Here is an 18,056-nt window from a genome sequence, read left to right as displayed (position 1 = left end):
GTTTTTTTAGCACTTTTGCCACAAGCTCAACAGGTACGAATGACCTGAGTGTTGGTCTTTGGAATCCACTCAGAAGATGTAAACAACCCAATACGGCTAGAATTGTAGTTTCTCTAAAGAGTTGGATCCTTGTCAAGCGCCAACCAAAGAACAATAGCATCTTAAATATGCAGGTGGAACTCGTGCCCGTGCTCTCGGACAACTACGCCTATCTGTTGATCGACACTGCCACTCGTACGTCCCCTTCCCTGTCTCTTGTTCACACTTTAATGTGTGTGCAGTATACCTTTCAGGTGTGGCGGCAGCGGTTGATCCAGTGGATGCTGCGAAGGTCTACAGTCGTGCGAAGGAGTTGCGAGTGACCGTCTCTATGATCCTGACCACACATTCACACTGGGATCACGCTGGTGGCAATCGAGAGCTCGTTGACCTCATTAACAAGCACGAGAGCCGTCAGATTCCGGTGGTCGGAGGGCCTGGAGACGCTGTGGAAGCTCAGACACATTCCGTCACGAACGGAGACGTGGTTAAGCTTGGAGATCTGGACGTCAACGTCTACTTCACTCCGTGTCATACTCGAGACCACGTGTTGTATCATTGCCAGGACGCTCTGTTTACAGGCGACACGTTGTTCATCGCTGGATGCGGTCGGTTCTTCAGTGGCAACGCGGCGGAAATGCATCACGCTCTGAACGAAGTTGTGGCCAAGCTGCCAGAAGACACGAAGATCTACTGCGGTCATGAGTACACGACGAGTAATTTGCGTTTCGCTGCTCATGTGGAGCCGGAGAATGAAGTAGTGCAGAAGAAGTTGGCGCGGGCTGAAGAGAAGACGAAAAACGGTCAACCTACAGTCCCATCGACGGTGAAGGAGGAGCTAGCGACAAATCCATTTATGCGTGTGACGAAAGAAAGTGTGCAGAAGTTCGCAAATAATGAAAAGGACCCGGTCAAGGTGATGGGAATTGTCCGTGCTGCCAAGGACAATTTTGTGATTGGAAAATAGACGTTCGCTTGCGGATTGGAAAGAAATGGAATACTTAAAATAACAGTTAGTTAATTTTTGGTAGTGAAAAGAAACAAAGTTTTGACCAGGAATCTCAGCTGGAGGAGTATAGACGTGGAGTCCTTGCTCAAGGGTGAATTTTCTGTAAGATACGAACAAAAATTGCTCCACGCGTTGTTCTTAGATTTCTTGTCTTCTTCCTCAACTGTCTTCTCAATTTTTGCCTCGGATACGAGTTTTTCAACCTCAGTCGAAGTTCCCAGATCCAACAGTTTTATTATCTGCTGACAGCGAGTAATGTCGGCCGGTTTGAGCTTTATAGCCCCGCCAAGAGCATCCGATGAGCCGTGCAGCAGTGTTAGGATCCTCTTTATCGTGGCAATTGGCTTACCGGAATCCACTAGACGCATGATGAGATCACGTCGACCAGTAGCTTCGTTTTCGATTTTCACAGTTGCGTACATGAGCTTTAAACCTTGCGGTTCGGCAACTGAAGGCTCGAATTTATGCCTGACACGCTTGCGTGCGCGTGGACGAATCCTGAGAAGGAATCCCCAGGACTTTATTGACTAGACTGATGAAGATTGAAGGATGGAGACTTAGGATGAAGCAAGTTCTAGTGCACATGCAATGTAACCCTTTTAATTCATTCTCACTTTAACTAAGTAATCCGCAAGTCCCTCTCAAGCAAGGCCTTCCGGACCCGAGCACTCCTCTGCAAGCCACGACTGTGTCATTTTGATATATCAAATTTGAAAGAGAATCAAATTTCAATAAGCATGGGACGCAACGACAAGGACAAGTACGTATCGTACCAACTAGTGGTAACCGCGGCAACTGCTAGCACGGCTGCAGAGACGGCTACAGTTAAAATCAAGAAGTGATGTGGTGGCAGTCCGCGTGACTGGCTTAAGTGGAGCGCACAATTCCAGAGCCTGGCCCGCAAGAAGCAATGGACGGACCAGCAGAAGGCTCACAACCTCGTCGCGCTCGTCGAGGGAGACATCGAAGCTGAATTCACAGTAGCCGCTCAAGTTGCATCCGACGAGGCGAATACTTTCCAGGAATTCTTTACGGATGTGGGGCTGCTGATGGTCCCGCACGACTACAGTGAGGACCTGGACAACGAGCTGTGGACAATGACGAAACGGCGTGACGAGCACGTGCTGAAGCTCTCCCAGCGTCTGAAAGAGAACGTCCGCATGTTCGCCGAACTGCCACTGGACGCCGAGGAGGTGCTCGAGGTGCAGCAGTGCAGATATTTGAAGCGCGGGATACCGCGTGCATGGCAGGACAAGTTGTCGTCGGCGGGTGTTGTTTACGACACTTTTAGTGAGCTTGTACAGTACTTCTCGCGCCTCGAGAAGGCCAAGCGACAGCAGTCACCACGCCACAAGAATCGTGGGAGCAACAGTAATGCAAGAGACAAGGACCATCGTGGTGAGAAGAACACTGGTCACTATTCGACAAAGCGCCGTTCCAAGAACAGTATGAAGCACGGTAGTGGCGATGACGCCAGACCCAAGAATGGTACGTGTTGTACGTTCCTCAAGACAGCCTTGCATAGTACCAGCGACTGTCACACCCTGAAGAGGAGGGAGAAGGACGAACACAATTTGAGCCGCACGAAGAAGAAGCGGTATCCCCGCATTCACAACGACTTCGCAGCTGATTCAGACTCAGACTCAGATTCATGCAGCGGGGAAGACGAAATCAACTTCGTCGGCCTCGTGGAAAAGAAGACACGACCGTAGAGAGCTTCCTTGCGCGTTCTTGTGAAGCTGAGTCGCGGCGGACCAACGTTCGAGGTGCTACTTGACAGTGGTGCCTCCAAGAGCATCATCAAAGGTCCAACGCTCGATGCTAATGTGCAGCTTGGCCGCAAGCTCATCGCTGCATCACCAACCGTGTTCGAGACTATGAATGGTTCAGTCACTAGCAGCGGTACTACCATGGTACAGTTTGTTTTCCCGAAACTAAAGGCTGACTCGGTGGTTACGCATCGCTTTGAGGTTATCAAGGATAGCAGCGGCGCAATGGTAATTGGTCGAGACCTTATAAGCGCCCTCGGTCTCATTTTGAATTTTAAGGGCAAAGTTGTGCAGTGGGACGAGTGTAGTCGCGTTCTCAACACGGGTCGGAACGATACTACCAGTGCGACCGACGAAGAGGTAGAAGCCAAGAGGTGGAAGGCCAAGACTTCCCAGATGAGTCGAAGGAGGTGGCCGACATTGCGGTTGAACCTGAGCAGCTCCTGACCGACCATCTGAAGGCCCGGTTCGCCCACCACTACCTGGACCTGCTCGTGCGGTATCGAGAGTTGTATGACGGCCACCTTGGGCGCATGCGGTTTAATGATTATGAGATACCTATCACACCCGACTTCAAGCCTGTGCACCGTACGCTGTCGCGCGCAGCCACGAGTCCAAAGCAAGGATCAAAATCCAGCAGCTAATCAACACCGATGTGCTGGAGTAGATCTACGACAGTGAGGTGGCAGCACCCGCTTTTTTATGGTCAAGGCGGACGGCTATCTGCGTTTACTGGTCGACTACCGATGGCCGAGCAAGTTCCTTCGCCGGAGCCCATATTACGTGCCTCTCATACGGGAAGTGCTCATGCGGATCTCCAAGGCGAAGTGTATATCGACGTTCGACGCTAATCTCGGGTAGTATGCCCGACGCTTGGCAAGGAAAAGCACCCACTCACAGTCTTCTGCTTGCCGTGAGGAAAGTTGTAATATAAACGTGTTCCAATGGGAATTTCTACAGCCCCCGATTAATACCAGTCCTGTTTGGAAAATATTTTTGGGGATTTAGAGTTTGTCGTGGTGTATTTGGACGACATTTAAGTCTTTTCTGGGCACGAAGACGAACATTTCGAGTATCTGCGGATTGTGTTTGAACGCCGGGACAAGTACGCCGTCTCGCTGAACGAAAAAAAAGTGCCACATCATGCGCAAGGAGGTCGACTACCTAGGCTACACTCTCTCCGCGGAAGGCGTGAAGCCACAGGTGAAGATCCAGGCAATCCAGAGAATCGCCGAGCCGCGCATTTGAAAAGAGCTCAGACGTTTCTTGGGTATGATTAACTACTATAGAGACATGGTCCCGAACAAAACCACGCTGTGCAAGCCGCTGCACCGACTTACGAGCTCCATGGTACCGTTTACGTGGCTGCCGAGCGACACGAGGCTTTCCGAGCTGTTCAGCGTGCTTTTGCTGAGGCTGTATTGCTGTCGTTCCCAGACTTTGACCAGCATTTTGATGTCTATGCCAACACCAGTGGTACGCAACTTGGTGGACTAATAATACAGGGCGTCAAGATCCTTGCGTGTTATTCTCGTAACCTGCCCAAGCATCGGTTAGCTATACAACGATGGAACGGGAGCTCCTGTCTATCGTCGAATTACTGCGTGAGTACCGTACTATGCTTCTCGGATTTCCCGTCGTGATCCATACTGACCACAAGAATTTAATTTATCCAGCCGAGACGAGCCTGCGGGTTAAGCGCTGGAAGCTGTTACTTTCTATATATCGTTTCACGATAAGATACATTAAAGGGGTCAAGAACATCGGGGCAGATGCCTTCTCGAGGATGCGATTCGCTACGCGTGAAGCCAAGGCGCTAAGAGACGAGATCTACGCTGCGAGGGAGTAGCCAGAATGCGTCATGCATGGCCCAGTCATCCGTCAGCATCAAGAAGCTGACGACATGATGCAGAAGATAATAGTCGCGTGCTTCGCAGCCACAATCAATCCCGACTACCAGATCATGCTCCTGATAGGCTGCATGCTCGTGGCGTACAAAAAACGAGGAATTGCTCCGAACACCCTTCGTGACGATCTAATTTCGTGGTACCACCAAAATTTGGGACATGTGTGAGTAAGCGACGATGCGCCGCACATTTTACCGGACCGATATGGAAACTACTATATCCCTGTTCGTCAAGAAATGCAATACCTGTAAAAGTGCCAAGTTGCATGGCGGGAAGCAAGTATACGGCTTACTACCACCTCGCAGTATGGAGTCGGTGTAACCCATTTGACGAGGTACATGCTGATTTGATTGGTCCTTATGATGGTGGCTGGTACGGTATCACGATGGTCGACCAAATGACCAGGTGGGTCGAAGTTGCGGTGCAGCGGAACAAGTAGGCGCTGACGACGGCGGCGAGCTTCGGCCGTGCATGGCTCTGCCGCTACCCGCGATCACGTACCGTGATTCATGATCAAGGACCAGAGTTTACGGGCGAGGAATTTTAGGAGCTGCTACGGAGTTACGGTATCAAGGCCAAGCCAATTACGACGAAGAACCGCATGCAAACGTGATATGTGAACGCGTCCACCTGGAAATTCTCAATGTGATCCGGTGCTACGAGGGCGTCGACTGGAAAAACGTTATTTCCCGCCACCTATCGCTCTATACATTTATTATATGTAGCTTCGCTCTAAGTAAAAATTCTAAGCCCACCGCAGCGCAGCGGAGGTGGTCGGCCCTCTCTACACCAACCAACCATGCCCTAGCGTCCGCGGAGCGGACGCCCAGACCGCTAGTTTCCCGCCACCTAAACTTGCGGCCTGTCCGTCCGTCTGTCAATAAGTCCGTCCGGTTCCTTTCTTGCTGCTTTTTCCTGCCTTTTCGCATGGCTACACCCGGCCTGTCTTATATATTTTCCTCCCATCGTACCGACCGTGCCTATCTTTCTGACTCGACCTAACTATGCTAAAATTACAAATATATCCAAAAGCGTGACACAATTAACTCGCGCCCTGATTGGTTAATACCTGCTGACCTGCGACACTGACTGGATCTGTCGCACGATCAGACCGTCTATCGCCCTCGCGATTGGTCGTAAGGTAAACATTTCTGCAAAGCACGAAACGCATCGATTGGTTGCAAACAGCCAGGCGAGCTGCGCAGGTGATTGGTCGTATGTACTGCAAATCGGGCACAGTAACCACTTTATTTTCTAAGAGCTCTGCACACTTCTCAAATAGAGATGTTTATTATTATTAATGTAGACTTCACAGACCAGTATTTTGTAAGAGATCTGGAATGTTATTTTCCACACACTTTTCAAAGTAAAGGCGATATTAATAGTACTAATATTATTAATATAAGCCTCACAGGTCGCATTTGTAAGAGCTTGGCGATGCTTTTTTCCACAGACTTTCTAAAGTAGAGACGATAGTATTTTTTAATATTAAAGAAGGCTTCACGACCAGCGCTTTTTGTAGGGACTTTGCGAATATATATCTTTTTTACTTCACTGACACTCACCACTGCCACCGTGCAATGAAGGCGCGCGGCTGCACGGTCATTGCGCTATCTGCTCCCGTGCACTGCACCCGACGAATGCATGCGCGCACGATAGATAATTGTTTTAGTCAATTTATATTGCATGTAAAGTATATATTTGTTTATAAATCTGATAATATTAATATGAAAGCAAATCCAAATAGTAATAGTATAAAACATTTTAGTATTTTGCCTAATGAATAAATTCCACCCTTACAGTACCGTGCTATTGGCAAATATTTGTACGCAAGTAATTGGTTAGAGCAATATATTTTGCTAACTTACTCACAGTTGTGGGCCCTACGTGCAAGCAATGCGAGGCGAAGATTGACCCGCTTCTGCTGAACCCGCAGCGGTCTGCGACGGATGCCCGGGCGCGCTGCGTCGGTTGCGGGAAGCTGCAGTACGGCTACGCATTCCGTACAATCAGCGGGCGGGACATCGTGCGGCGCTGTATTGCCTGCGAGAACGGCCCAAAAGCGGTTAAGTTCTGGGAGGAAAAGCCCCCACCACCTGAGTCGGCCGAAGTCCGCCGCCAGGGAAGCCTGTCAAACGTCAAGAAGGAGAGACTGGTACCCCAAGAAGAAAAAGAGGCGCAGCAGCCCTCGCAAGCTGACCGCCCGAAACGCCAAGTACATCGAGCAAAAGAAGCAGCAGAAGAGCAAGTAATGGTAAATATACCCTTTATGCCCCCATTTTCCTACCTATTTTTGTTTTGGTATACTGGCTCACGGTGCGAGGCTTGGGGCCGCACATACGGTAAGCTGACTATGGTGTTGACGCACCTACAGAGCGTAGCGCGCTTCATAAATAATTAGAACATGGAATCAACTGTACACCGCTGCAATTTGGTGGTTCCTATCCGCATACGCATCACCGTAGATGGCACGTACACTCGCTCACGTGGGCACACGCAAAACCATGCTATCTGTACCATCAGCTCTTATAGCGTATATTGCACTAATTGGCGCTCACAATTTAAACCACAGTATTGAGTGGGAACTACGTGCGACGAATAAGCTGCTGTTGGCATAGATACTACCAGTGCGTAACAGTGCAGACCGTACAGATGAACGTGGCAAGTCGATGTGTCTGAACGCAATATTGTATTTTAGTGTCCTGTTCATAATGGCCGAGATGAGAGCTCGGTTGAGTCGCGGATGACTATAAGGTGTACCCACCTCGCGCGTATATATCGCGTTGGCTACTGCTAAGAGACGCGCGTTCAGTATACATGTATCGCTGCGGAATGACCTGTGCCCAGTTAGTGACGCGCTGGATTATACAGACTGATACATCAATAGCGTAAGCACAGAAAGCTAGCACGACGACGCAAAAGGTTCGATAAAGAAACAGTGACCCCATACATAGGTTGGGCTTTCACGAGCGCGTGGCAAATACACTCATTAACGACCTTGCGATATATGCACGGACACATCAAATAGCACGCCGAGCTGATAAGTAGGCAGCGAAAGTACTCCATCTAATGTACATGAACTATTATTCAATTCAAGTCTAGCCATCACTGCGATCTGATACTCTGCCTACAGCCATATTTCTTCGTATGTTTGTCGTACATATCGGACCCAGTATAATGTCAGCTGGAAAGGATTTACGCCACTCTGTCAGTCAGTAGCTATGCAAATAAGTCAGAAAGTAGGTCATCTATGCAAGTAAGATCAATGCATGCGGAAGATAGTGGAAATACCCTTCAATAACATCACAAACAGCTCAGCAGAATAATTTCAAAGCATAATATTGAGATTTGTGGCGACCATCGGCAAATACTACCTATCTTAAAAGATACTTCGCGCGAGGAGCTGATTAACATTTCTCTATTCGACCGTCGCAATCGATGATATGTGTCGACTGCCTCACGGCGATGACGTGCAGATGGGTAATATGTGTTAGAAGGCGTATTTACTCCAGCTAAACTGGGATTCCTCACCGATCTACGCATACTTCGTAGCATCATTGATACTGACCCGTCTTCCGTACAGCATATATTAGCTTTGCAACCACGCGCGCCTCCAATTCGTGTTATTTTGGAAGCTATGCGCTAAAATGAGATTACAGACAGAACCTTCCCAGGTAAGATGGTGCTCATCTTGCAGATCATGTTAAACCCTGGTCATATCTACCATAACATGTGAGCACTAAGGATACTGTGTGCGGTGTTGTTTTGGAGCGTAATATAAGTAGAACACAGTATACATGTACTATATGTTACTTTGCTGTACGTAGAAACGCTAAGCACACCGCAGTGCAGCGGAGGTGGTCAGCCCGCACTACACCAACCAATTATGCCCTAGCGTCCGCGGAGCGGGCGCCCAGAGCGCTAGTCGCTCCGCTTCTAACCTTGTAGCGTGTCTGTCCGTCCGTCCGTCCGTCTGTCAATCAGTCCGTCCGTTTCCTCTCTTGCTGCTTTTTCCTGCCTTTTGGCATGACTACAGTTGGCCTGTCGAATACAGTTTCCTCCCATCCTACCGACCGCGCCTACCTTTCTGACTCGACCTAACTATGCCAAAATTACAAATATATCCAAAAGCGTGACGCAATTAACTCGCGCCCTGATTGGGCAATACCGACCGACCTGCGACACTGACTGGATCTGTTGCACGATCAGACCGCCTCTCTCCCTCGCGATTGGACGTAGGGTAAACATTTCTGCCGAGCACGAAACGCATCGATTGGTTGCAAACAGCCAGCAGATACTTGATTATTGGGTTCAGCTACGCAAAACCTGTCGTATGTACTGCAAATCGGGCACAGTAACCACTTTATTTTCTAAGCGCTCTGCGCACTTTTCAAATAGAGAAATTTATTATTATTAATGTAGACTTCACAGACCAGTATTTTGTAAGAGCTCTGGGATGTTATTTTCCGCACATCTTTCAAAGTAAAGACGATATTAATAGTACTAATATTATTAATATAAGCCTCACAGGTCGCAATTGTAAGAGCTCGGCGATGCTATTTTTCACACACTTTCTAAAGTAGAGACGATAGTATTTTTATATTAAAGTAGGCTTCACGGCCAGCGCTTTTTGCAGGGACTTTGCGAATATATATCTGTTTTAGGTCACATGACACTCACCACTGCCACCGTGCAATGAAGGCGCGCAGCTGCACGGGCATTTCGCTATCTGCTCCCGTGCACCACACCCGACAGATGCATGCGCGCACGATAGATAATTGTCTTAGGCAATTTAAATTGCATGTAAAGTATGTTTTTGTTTGGAAATCTGATAATAATATATTATAGCAAAGCCAAAACGTTAGTATCAACTTTTTAATATGTTTCTAAATAATAAATACCAGCCTTATATTTCCAAGCTATTGGCTAATATTTGGACGCAAGTAATTGGTTAAAACAAAATATTTTGCTAACATCCGCACGTTTGCAAAATGGTGGGCCCTACGTGCAAGCAATGCGAGGCGAAGATTGACCCGCTTCTGCTGAACCCACAGCGGTCTACGACGGATGTCCGGGCGCGCTGCATCTGCTGTGGGAAGCTGCAGTACGGCTACGCATTTCGTACAATCAGCGGGCGGGACATCGTGCGGCGCTGTATTGCCTGCGAGAACGGCCCAAAAAGCGGTTGAGTTTTGGGAGGAAAAGCCCCCACCACCTATTCGGCCGAAGTGCGCCGCCAGGAAAGCCTGGCGAACGTCAAGAAGGCGATGGGTCCTGACTGGTACCCCAAGAAGAAAAAGAGGCGCAGCCGCCCTCGCAAGCTGACCGCCCGAAACGCCAATTACATCGAGCAAAAGAAGCAGCAGAAGAGCAAGTAATTTGGATAATATATCCTTATTGCCCCCGTTACCCCGCTTATCTTTGTATTTTGTATACTGGCGGGCGGCGCGAGGCTTGGGGCCGCACATATGGTAAACTAACTGTGGTGCTGCCAATTGTGTTGACGCATCTACGGAGTGTAGCGCGTTTCATATAAAATTAGCGCATGGTATCTACTGTGTACCCTTGCGAGCTGGCCGCTCCTATCTGCATACGCGTTACCGTAGATATGAGAGCACTTGCTCACTTGGCACACGCAAACCCATGCTATATGTACCACCAACCCTCACAGTTTATATTTCACTAATGTGCGCTCACGAATGTAAGCTTCAGTATTGAGTGAGCACTATGCGCGATGAATAAGCTGCTGTCTACATGGACACAACCACGTATGCGGTAGTGATGACCATACAAGCGGCCATCGCAAGGAGATGTGTCTGTACGCAGTACTTTACTTTAGCGCCCTGTCCATAATGGCCGAGATAAGAGCTCGGTTGAGTCACGGATGGCTATAATGTGTACCCGCCGCGCGCGTATATATTGCTTTGAATACTGCTAACAGACGCCTGATCAGCTTGCCTGTATCACCGCGGGTATGACCTGTGCCCGAATAGTGACGTGCTGGATCATATAGACGGATACATCATAATCGTAGGTACAGTAGGCTACCACGACGATACAAAAGTACCGAGATCGCAGCAGTAACCCAGTGCATGGGTGCTGGCTATCACGACAACACCCATTGGCGGCATTGCGGGATATGCACGGACACATCAAATAGCACGCCGAGCTGATAAGTAGGCAGCGAAAGTACTCCATCTAATATACATGAACTAATATTCAATTCAAGTCTAACCATCACTACGATCTGATACTCTGCCTACAGCCATATATCTTCGTATGTTGCAGCCGGTCAAAAGAATGTGCACGCAGTGGTGCCTCTTCGTCCGATGTGGACGAGGCCTTTTGTCGTACATATCGGACCCAGTATAATGTCAGTCGGAAAGGATTTACGCCACTCTGTCAGTCAGAAGCTATACAAATAAAACAGAAAGTACGTCAGCTATGCAAGTAAGATAAATGCATGCGGAAGATAGTGGAAATACCCTTCAGTTACATCACAAACAGCTCAGCAGAATAATTTCAAAGCATAATATCGATGTTTGTGGCGACCATCGGCATATACTACCTATCCTAAAAGATACTTCGCGCGCGGAGCTGATTAACATTGCTCTATTCGACCGTCACAATCGGTGATATGTGTCGACTGCCTCACGGCGATGACGTGCAGATGGGTAAAATACGTTTGAGTAGGCGTACTTACTCTAGCTACACTGGGATTCCTCACCGATCAACGTATATTTCGTAGCATCATTGATACTGACCCGTCTTCCGTACAGCATATATTAGCTTTGCAACCACGCGCGCCTCCGATTCGTGTCATTTTGAAAGCAATGCGCTCAAACGAGATTACAGACAAACACTTCCCGGGTAAGACGGTGCTCTTCTTGCAGATCACGTTAAACCCTGGTCATGTCTACAATAACATGTGAGCACTACGGATACTGTGTGCGGTGCTGTTTTGGAGCATAATATACGTAGATCACAGTATACATGTACTATATGTTGCTTCGCTTTGAGTAGAAATTCTAAGCCCACCGCAGCGCAGCGGAGGTGGTCGGCCCTCTCTACACCAACCAACCATGCCCTAGCGTCCGCGGAGCGGGCGCCCAGAGCGCTAGTTCCCGCTCCCTAACCTTGTAACCTGTCCGTCCGTCTGTCAATAAGTCCGTCCGGTTCCTTTCTTGCTGTATTTTCCTGCCTTTTCGCATGGCTACACTTGGCCTGTCTAATACAGTTTCCTCCCATCTTACCGACCGCGCCTACCTTTCTGACTCGACCTAACTATGCAAAAATTACAAATATATCCAAAAGCGTGACGCAATTAACTCGCGCCCTGATTGGGCAATACCGACCGACCTGCGACACTGACTGGATCTGTCGCACGATCAGACCGCCTCTCTCCCTCGCGATTGGACGTAAGGTAAACATTTCTGCCGAGCACGAAACGCATCGATTGGTTGCAAACAGCCAGCAGATACTTGATTATTGGGTTCAGCTACGCAAAACCTGTCGTATGTACTGCAAATCGGGCACAGTAACCACTTTATTTTCTAAGAGCTCTGCACACTTTCTCAAATAAAAATATTTATTATTATTGATGTAGCCTTCACAGACCAGTATTTTGTAAGAGCTCAGGGATGTTATTTTCCACACACTTTTCAAAGTAAAAACGAGATTAATAGTATTAATATTATTAATATAAGCTTCACAGGCCGCATTTGTAAGCGCTCGGCAATGCTATTTTCCACACATTTTCTAAGGTAGAGACGATACTATTTTTTAATGTTAAAGTAGGCTTCACGACCAGCGCTTTTTGTAGGGACTTTGTGATATATATCTTTTCTACTTCACCTGGCACTCACCACTGTCACCGTGCAATGAAGGCGCGCGGCTGCACGGTCATTGCACTATCTGCTCACGTGCACCGCACCCGACGAATGCATGCGCGCACGATAGATAATTGTTTTAGTCAATTTATATGTATGTATTTGTTTGGAAATCTGATAATAATATATTAAAGCTAAGCCAAATAGTAATATTTTAAAACATTTTAATATTTTGCCTAATAATAAATACCAGCCTTACAGTACCGTGCTATTGGCTAATATTTTGACGCAAGTAATTGGTTAAAACAATAAGTTTGCTAACTTACTCACAGTTTGCAAAATGGTGGGCCCTGTGTGCAAGCAATGCGAGGCGAAGATTGACCCGCTTCTGCTGAACCCGCAGCGGTCTACGACGGATGCACGGGCGCGCTGCGTCGGCTGCGGGAAGCTGCAGTGCGGTTACGCGTTCCGTACAATCAGCGGACGGGGCAGCGTGCGGCACTGTATTGCCTGCAAGAACGGCCCAAAAGCGGTTAAGTTCTGGGAGGAAAAGCCTCCACCAACTAATTCGGCCGAAGTGCGCCGCCAGGAAAGCCTGCCAAACGTCGAGAAGGTGATGGGCCCTGACTGGTACCTCAAGAAGAAAAATAGACACAGCCGCCCTCGCAAGCTGACCGCCCGAAACGCCAAGTACAACGAGCATAAGAAGCAGCAGAAGAGCAAGTAATTGGTAAATATACACTTTTAGGCCCCCATTTTCTACCTATATTTGTATTTAGTATACTGGTTGACGGTGCGTGGCTTGGGGCCGCACAAACGGTAAACTGACTATGGCGCTGCCAATAGTGTTGACGCACCTACGGGGTAGCGCGTTTCAAATATTAATTAGCGCCTGGTATCTACTGTGTACCCTTGCAAGTTGGCCGTCCCTATCTGCTTCCGCGTAACAATAGATCGAGAGTACACTCGCTCACTTGGATACATGCAAACCATGCTATCTGTGACATCAGTGCTCACGGCGTATGTTTTATTAATGTGCGCTCACAAATTGAAACTGCAGCATCGAGTGAGCACTACACGCGACGATTAAGTTGCTGTCTAAATAGATACGAGCACGTGTGCGGTAGCGCAAACAATACCGGCGGGTGTGGTAAGTCGAACTGTCTGTACGCAGTACTATACCTTAGTGCCCTGTCCATAATGGTCGAGATAAGAGCTCGGCTTAGTCGCGGGTGGCTATAAGGTGTACCCGCCGCGCGCGTAGATACTGCGCTGAATACAGGTGACAGACGCGCGGTCAGCTTGCCAGTATCGCTGCAGTATGGCCTGTGACCAGTTAGTGACCTGCTTGGTCATATAGACTGATACATCAGAAGCGTAGGCCCAGTAAGCCAGCACGACGACGCAAATGTACCGAGAAAGCGACAGTGATCCTATACATAGGTTTTAGATATCACGAGCGCGTGATATACACTCATTAACGACCTCGCAATATATGCACGGATACATCACACCGAGCTGATAAGTTGGGCAGCGGAAGTACGTCACCTAATGTACATGAACTACTATTCGATTCACGTCTAAACACCACTACGATATGATAATCTGCCTACCTCCATGTGGCTTCGTATGTTTTTTCTTACATATCGGAACCAGTAAATGCCACTCGGAAAAGAGTTACACCACTCTGTCAGTTAGTAGCTATGCAAATAAGTCAGTAAGTGTGTCAGCTATGCAAGTAAGATCAATGCATGCGGAAAATAGTGGAAAGACGCTACAGTATTATCATAAAGAGCTCAGCGGAACTGTTGCAAAGCATAATATTATTGTTTGTGGCGATCATTAGCAAAACAAAACTGTCTTAAAAGATACTTCGCGGAAGGCTGACCAAACCTTGCTCTAATAGACCGTCGCAATCAAAGATATGGTGTCGACTGCCTCACCGCGATGACGTGACATATGGTATTATGTTTGAGGAGGCGTATTTAGACCCCCAAACTAGGATTCCTCACCGATCTATGCCAATTCCGTAGCATCATGGATACTGACCCGTCTTCTGAACAGCATATATTACATTTGCAACCACGCGCGCCTCCGATTGGCGTCATTGTGGGAGCTATGCGCTCAAATGAGACTATAGACGAAACCTCCCGGGTAAGATTGTGCTCATCTTGCAGATCACGTTAAACCCTGGTCATGTCTACCATAATATGTGAGCATTCAGGATATTGTGTGCGGTGTTGTTTTGGATCATAACATAAGTAGAACACGGAATATATAATTTATGTTGCTTTGAGTTAAACAAGCTAAGCCCACCGCAGCGCAGCGGAGGTGGTCAGCCCTCTCTACACCAACCAACCATGCCCTAGCGTCCGCGGAGCGGACGCCCAGACCGCTAGTCAACTACGCAGCATCTTACCCCTCTCGTGGAGTCTGGTGTGCGTCTGTCAGTCCGTCCGAGGGTAGGGTTCTAAAATGTAACGCAAATACGCGCGTTCTACTGGCTGCCGAGCGCAGCGAAGGCGGCCTCAATTGGCTAAAATAGGCATTGTGTTTTGTACACACTGTATGTGGTCTACACATCGTACTTAAAAGCACCGTTCAAATTTCATTTTGCCCTCATTTCTAGCTGCGGAGCGCAACGACACGCATAGGGCGCTGCCTGTGTACGCGTTAATTAGCATTAGTGGAAGGCGCCGATGAGCACACACGTACTTTATTGTCGTAGGATCTGTTGAAAAGAATTGTAGGCCCTGGGGACCTATAACTTGGCTTCAATTGGAATTTTAGTACTTAATGGGTATAATATGATTTGTTTTAGCTTCGTAGTACTTCTGTAATAATTTAGCTTACAATAGTATGATTTGTATTACTATTATAAAGCTCTTTCATATTTTTGCTTGCAGTCATTTGTAGTAGTAGTACACATAAAAATTATATCAGCGTTTAATAATAAATAACAATTGTATTACTATTATTAATAATGTACAAACTTTAAAATATGACTATTGTGGCTTACACCCCTGCACCTCCGTAATAAACTATTGTCTTCCTTTGTATTTGCGCGCGTAGTGTGCGACCTTCAGATATTATGTGAGCTTTCCAACAATATACGTTGTGTACATCAAGCAAAATGGGAACAGCGTTTGTGATTAAGTTGGCGCGGATGCACATGTCTAAGCAAGGACACGAAACACGATGGAATACCGACCTACACTATGTACAGGATGGGATAGAAGAGCAACACGAAGCACGGAAGGCCATGGACAACGATAGAAGTCTTAGCCGATGCAAACCACGAAGTTTTATAAGTAGCGTGAAAGACGGAAGTGCACGCAGCTATGAAAAGGACAGAGGGACAAGAATATGACGGGAGTGTACAGACCACGGAAGGGAAATAGATATACAGACACCCCAGCATGCTAAAAAGGGTGGCTACGGAAGATCACGCACGTAGCGGTAAGAGTGCATGGACAGCAACTCTCCCATAGCACCACGGAAGAGCACGGAGTACGGTCGCCGGACCAGGCATGAAGCGGCGGGAATCCGAAAACGGGAAGTCATCGAGCATAAGAGCACGCTATCAGGGTAGAACCGGATCTCACCAAGCCAGGGAGCACGATACTACGTTACCTAACAATCACACGGACGACAGACCAGCCGCGACACCACAAGCTAGCACGATAACATGGGCTGTGCCACTAAGCCATGGGAGAACGCAGCCGCAGAGCTATAGACGTAAAATCACCGTGCCGCGGAGAACGATACCAGTGTTGAACCTGAGCTTACCGAGCCACGGAGGAACTAGATTGCACGAACGGCGGGCCAGCCACGAAATAAACGGGGAGGTGGGCGCTTGGGGTGACCACGACTGCACACTGTGGAGCACGTTGCCATTGTAGAACACGACAACACGGACAACGCAGATACACTACGTGAGCACAATACCATAGACAGCATTACCACACCGTGATTGCACGATAGCGTGATTCCGCGGTCGATGACACTTCATCAGGAGACCACGATGCACGGGCGACGGAACCACGACTGCATAAAGTCACCAAACCACGGAATAGCACACTTCGGCTAGAGCACCGGCGAAGGCCAACGGTCACGAAATAGTATCTACCACGAAGCCAGTGCAACCCACATAAACGTTTGAGAACAGAGAAAAGTTAGCATGTACGAAAAGGCCGTACTAACGCACATGAACGCACAAGAGAGAGGACAGAACCGCTGAGCAGCGTGGGCCATGGGTGGGCAGGAACCTTGAAGCCGGGAAGAGCACGAAAGAGCATGGGCCATTGAAGAAAACAACACCCAACCTGTAGTACGGGGTAACGGAAACGTTCTAAACCACGATATTATACGGGGCCGAATGAGACTACGGAAAGGCAAGTGGTTAAATACACGATGCCAAGATCTACGGGGTGAGCCACGCTCTCAAAACACGCGACACCAAGAAGCAATAAAGTTCCGGCCACCTCATCTCCAACAAACCATGCCACTCCGCCGCGTAGCGGCGGCGAACGGCTAGTCTTACCCCCCTAGTGGAGTCTGGTGTGCGTCTGTCAGTCCGTCCGAGGGTAGGGTTCTAAAATGTAACGCAAATACGCGCGTTCTACTGGCTGCCGAGCGCAGCGAAGGCGGCCTCGATTGGCTAGAATCGAATTATGTGGTGTACACACTGTCTGTGGTCAACACATCGTACTTAAAATGTACCGCTCAAATTTCATTTTGCTTTCATTTTCAGCTGCGGTATGCAAGGCCACGCGAAGGGCGCTGCCTGTGTACGCATTAGTTAGCTGAATTAAAAGGCGCCGATGAGCACACACGTCTCTATCGTCGTAGGTGCTGTTGATAAAATTTGTAGGCTTCGGTTACTCATACTTCGGCCTCAATCAAAACATTAGTACTTATTGGTTTAAATATGATTTGATTTGCTTCGTAGTAGGTTTGTAATATTTTAACTTACAGTACTGTTTTGCGTAGTACTATTCTTAAGACATTTCATATTTTTGCTTGCAGTTATCTGTAGTAGTAGTCCACATAATTATTATGTTAACGTTTATAATAAATCACACCTCTACTACTACTATTAATAATTGATACTTTAGGATGTGAATACTTTAAAATATGACTATTATGACTTCCCACCCGACACCCCCCTGCACCCCACACTGCCCCCGGGAAAAGTATCATCTTCCTCTGTATTTGCACACGACCTTAAGATATTGTGTGATCTTTCCAACAATATATGTTGTGTACATCAAACAAAATCGGAACAGCGTTTGTGATCAAGTTTGCGCGGAGGCACGCGATTCAGCAAGAACACGAAAAACGATGGGATAGAAGAGCAACACGAAGCACGGAAGGCCATGGACAACGATAGAAGTCTTAGCCGATGCAAACCACGAAGTTGTATGCGTAGCGTGAAAGACGGAAGTGCACGCAGCTATGAAAAGGACAGAGGGACAAGAATATGACGGGAGCGTACAGACCA

General features: G+C 48.0%; 1 protein-coding gene across 1 annotated transcript; it reads left to right on the top strand.

Moving 5' to 3' along the window:
• Positions 1-167: 167 nt before the first annotated feature.
• On the top strand, positions 168-1,006 carry PITG_12946 (hydroxyacylglutathione hydrolase; the record flags this gene model as incomplete). Its single annotated transcript, XM_002900453.1, has 2 exons — positions 168-234; positions 294-1,006. The coding sequence occupies 2 exons, from the start codon at positions 168-170 to the stop codon at positions 1,004-1,006; spliced, it is 780 nt and encodes a 259-aa protein (XP_002900499.1).
• Between the last annotated feature and the right edge of the window lie 17,050 nt (positions 1,007-18,056).

This window comes from Phytophthora infestans, genomic scaffold (assembly GCF_000142945.1).
Source record: "Phytophthora infestans T30-4 supercont1.25 genomic scaffold, whole genome shotgun sequence".
Classification (NCBI taxonomy): Eukaryota; Oomycota; class Peronosporomycetes; order Peronosporales; family Peronosporaceae; genus Phytophthora; species Phytophthora infestans.
This window is presented reverse-complemented; position numbering and strand designations above follow the sequence as displayed.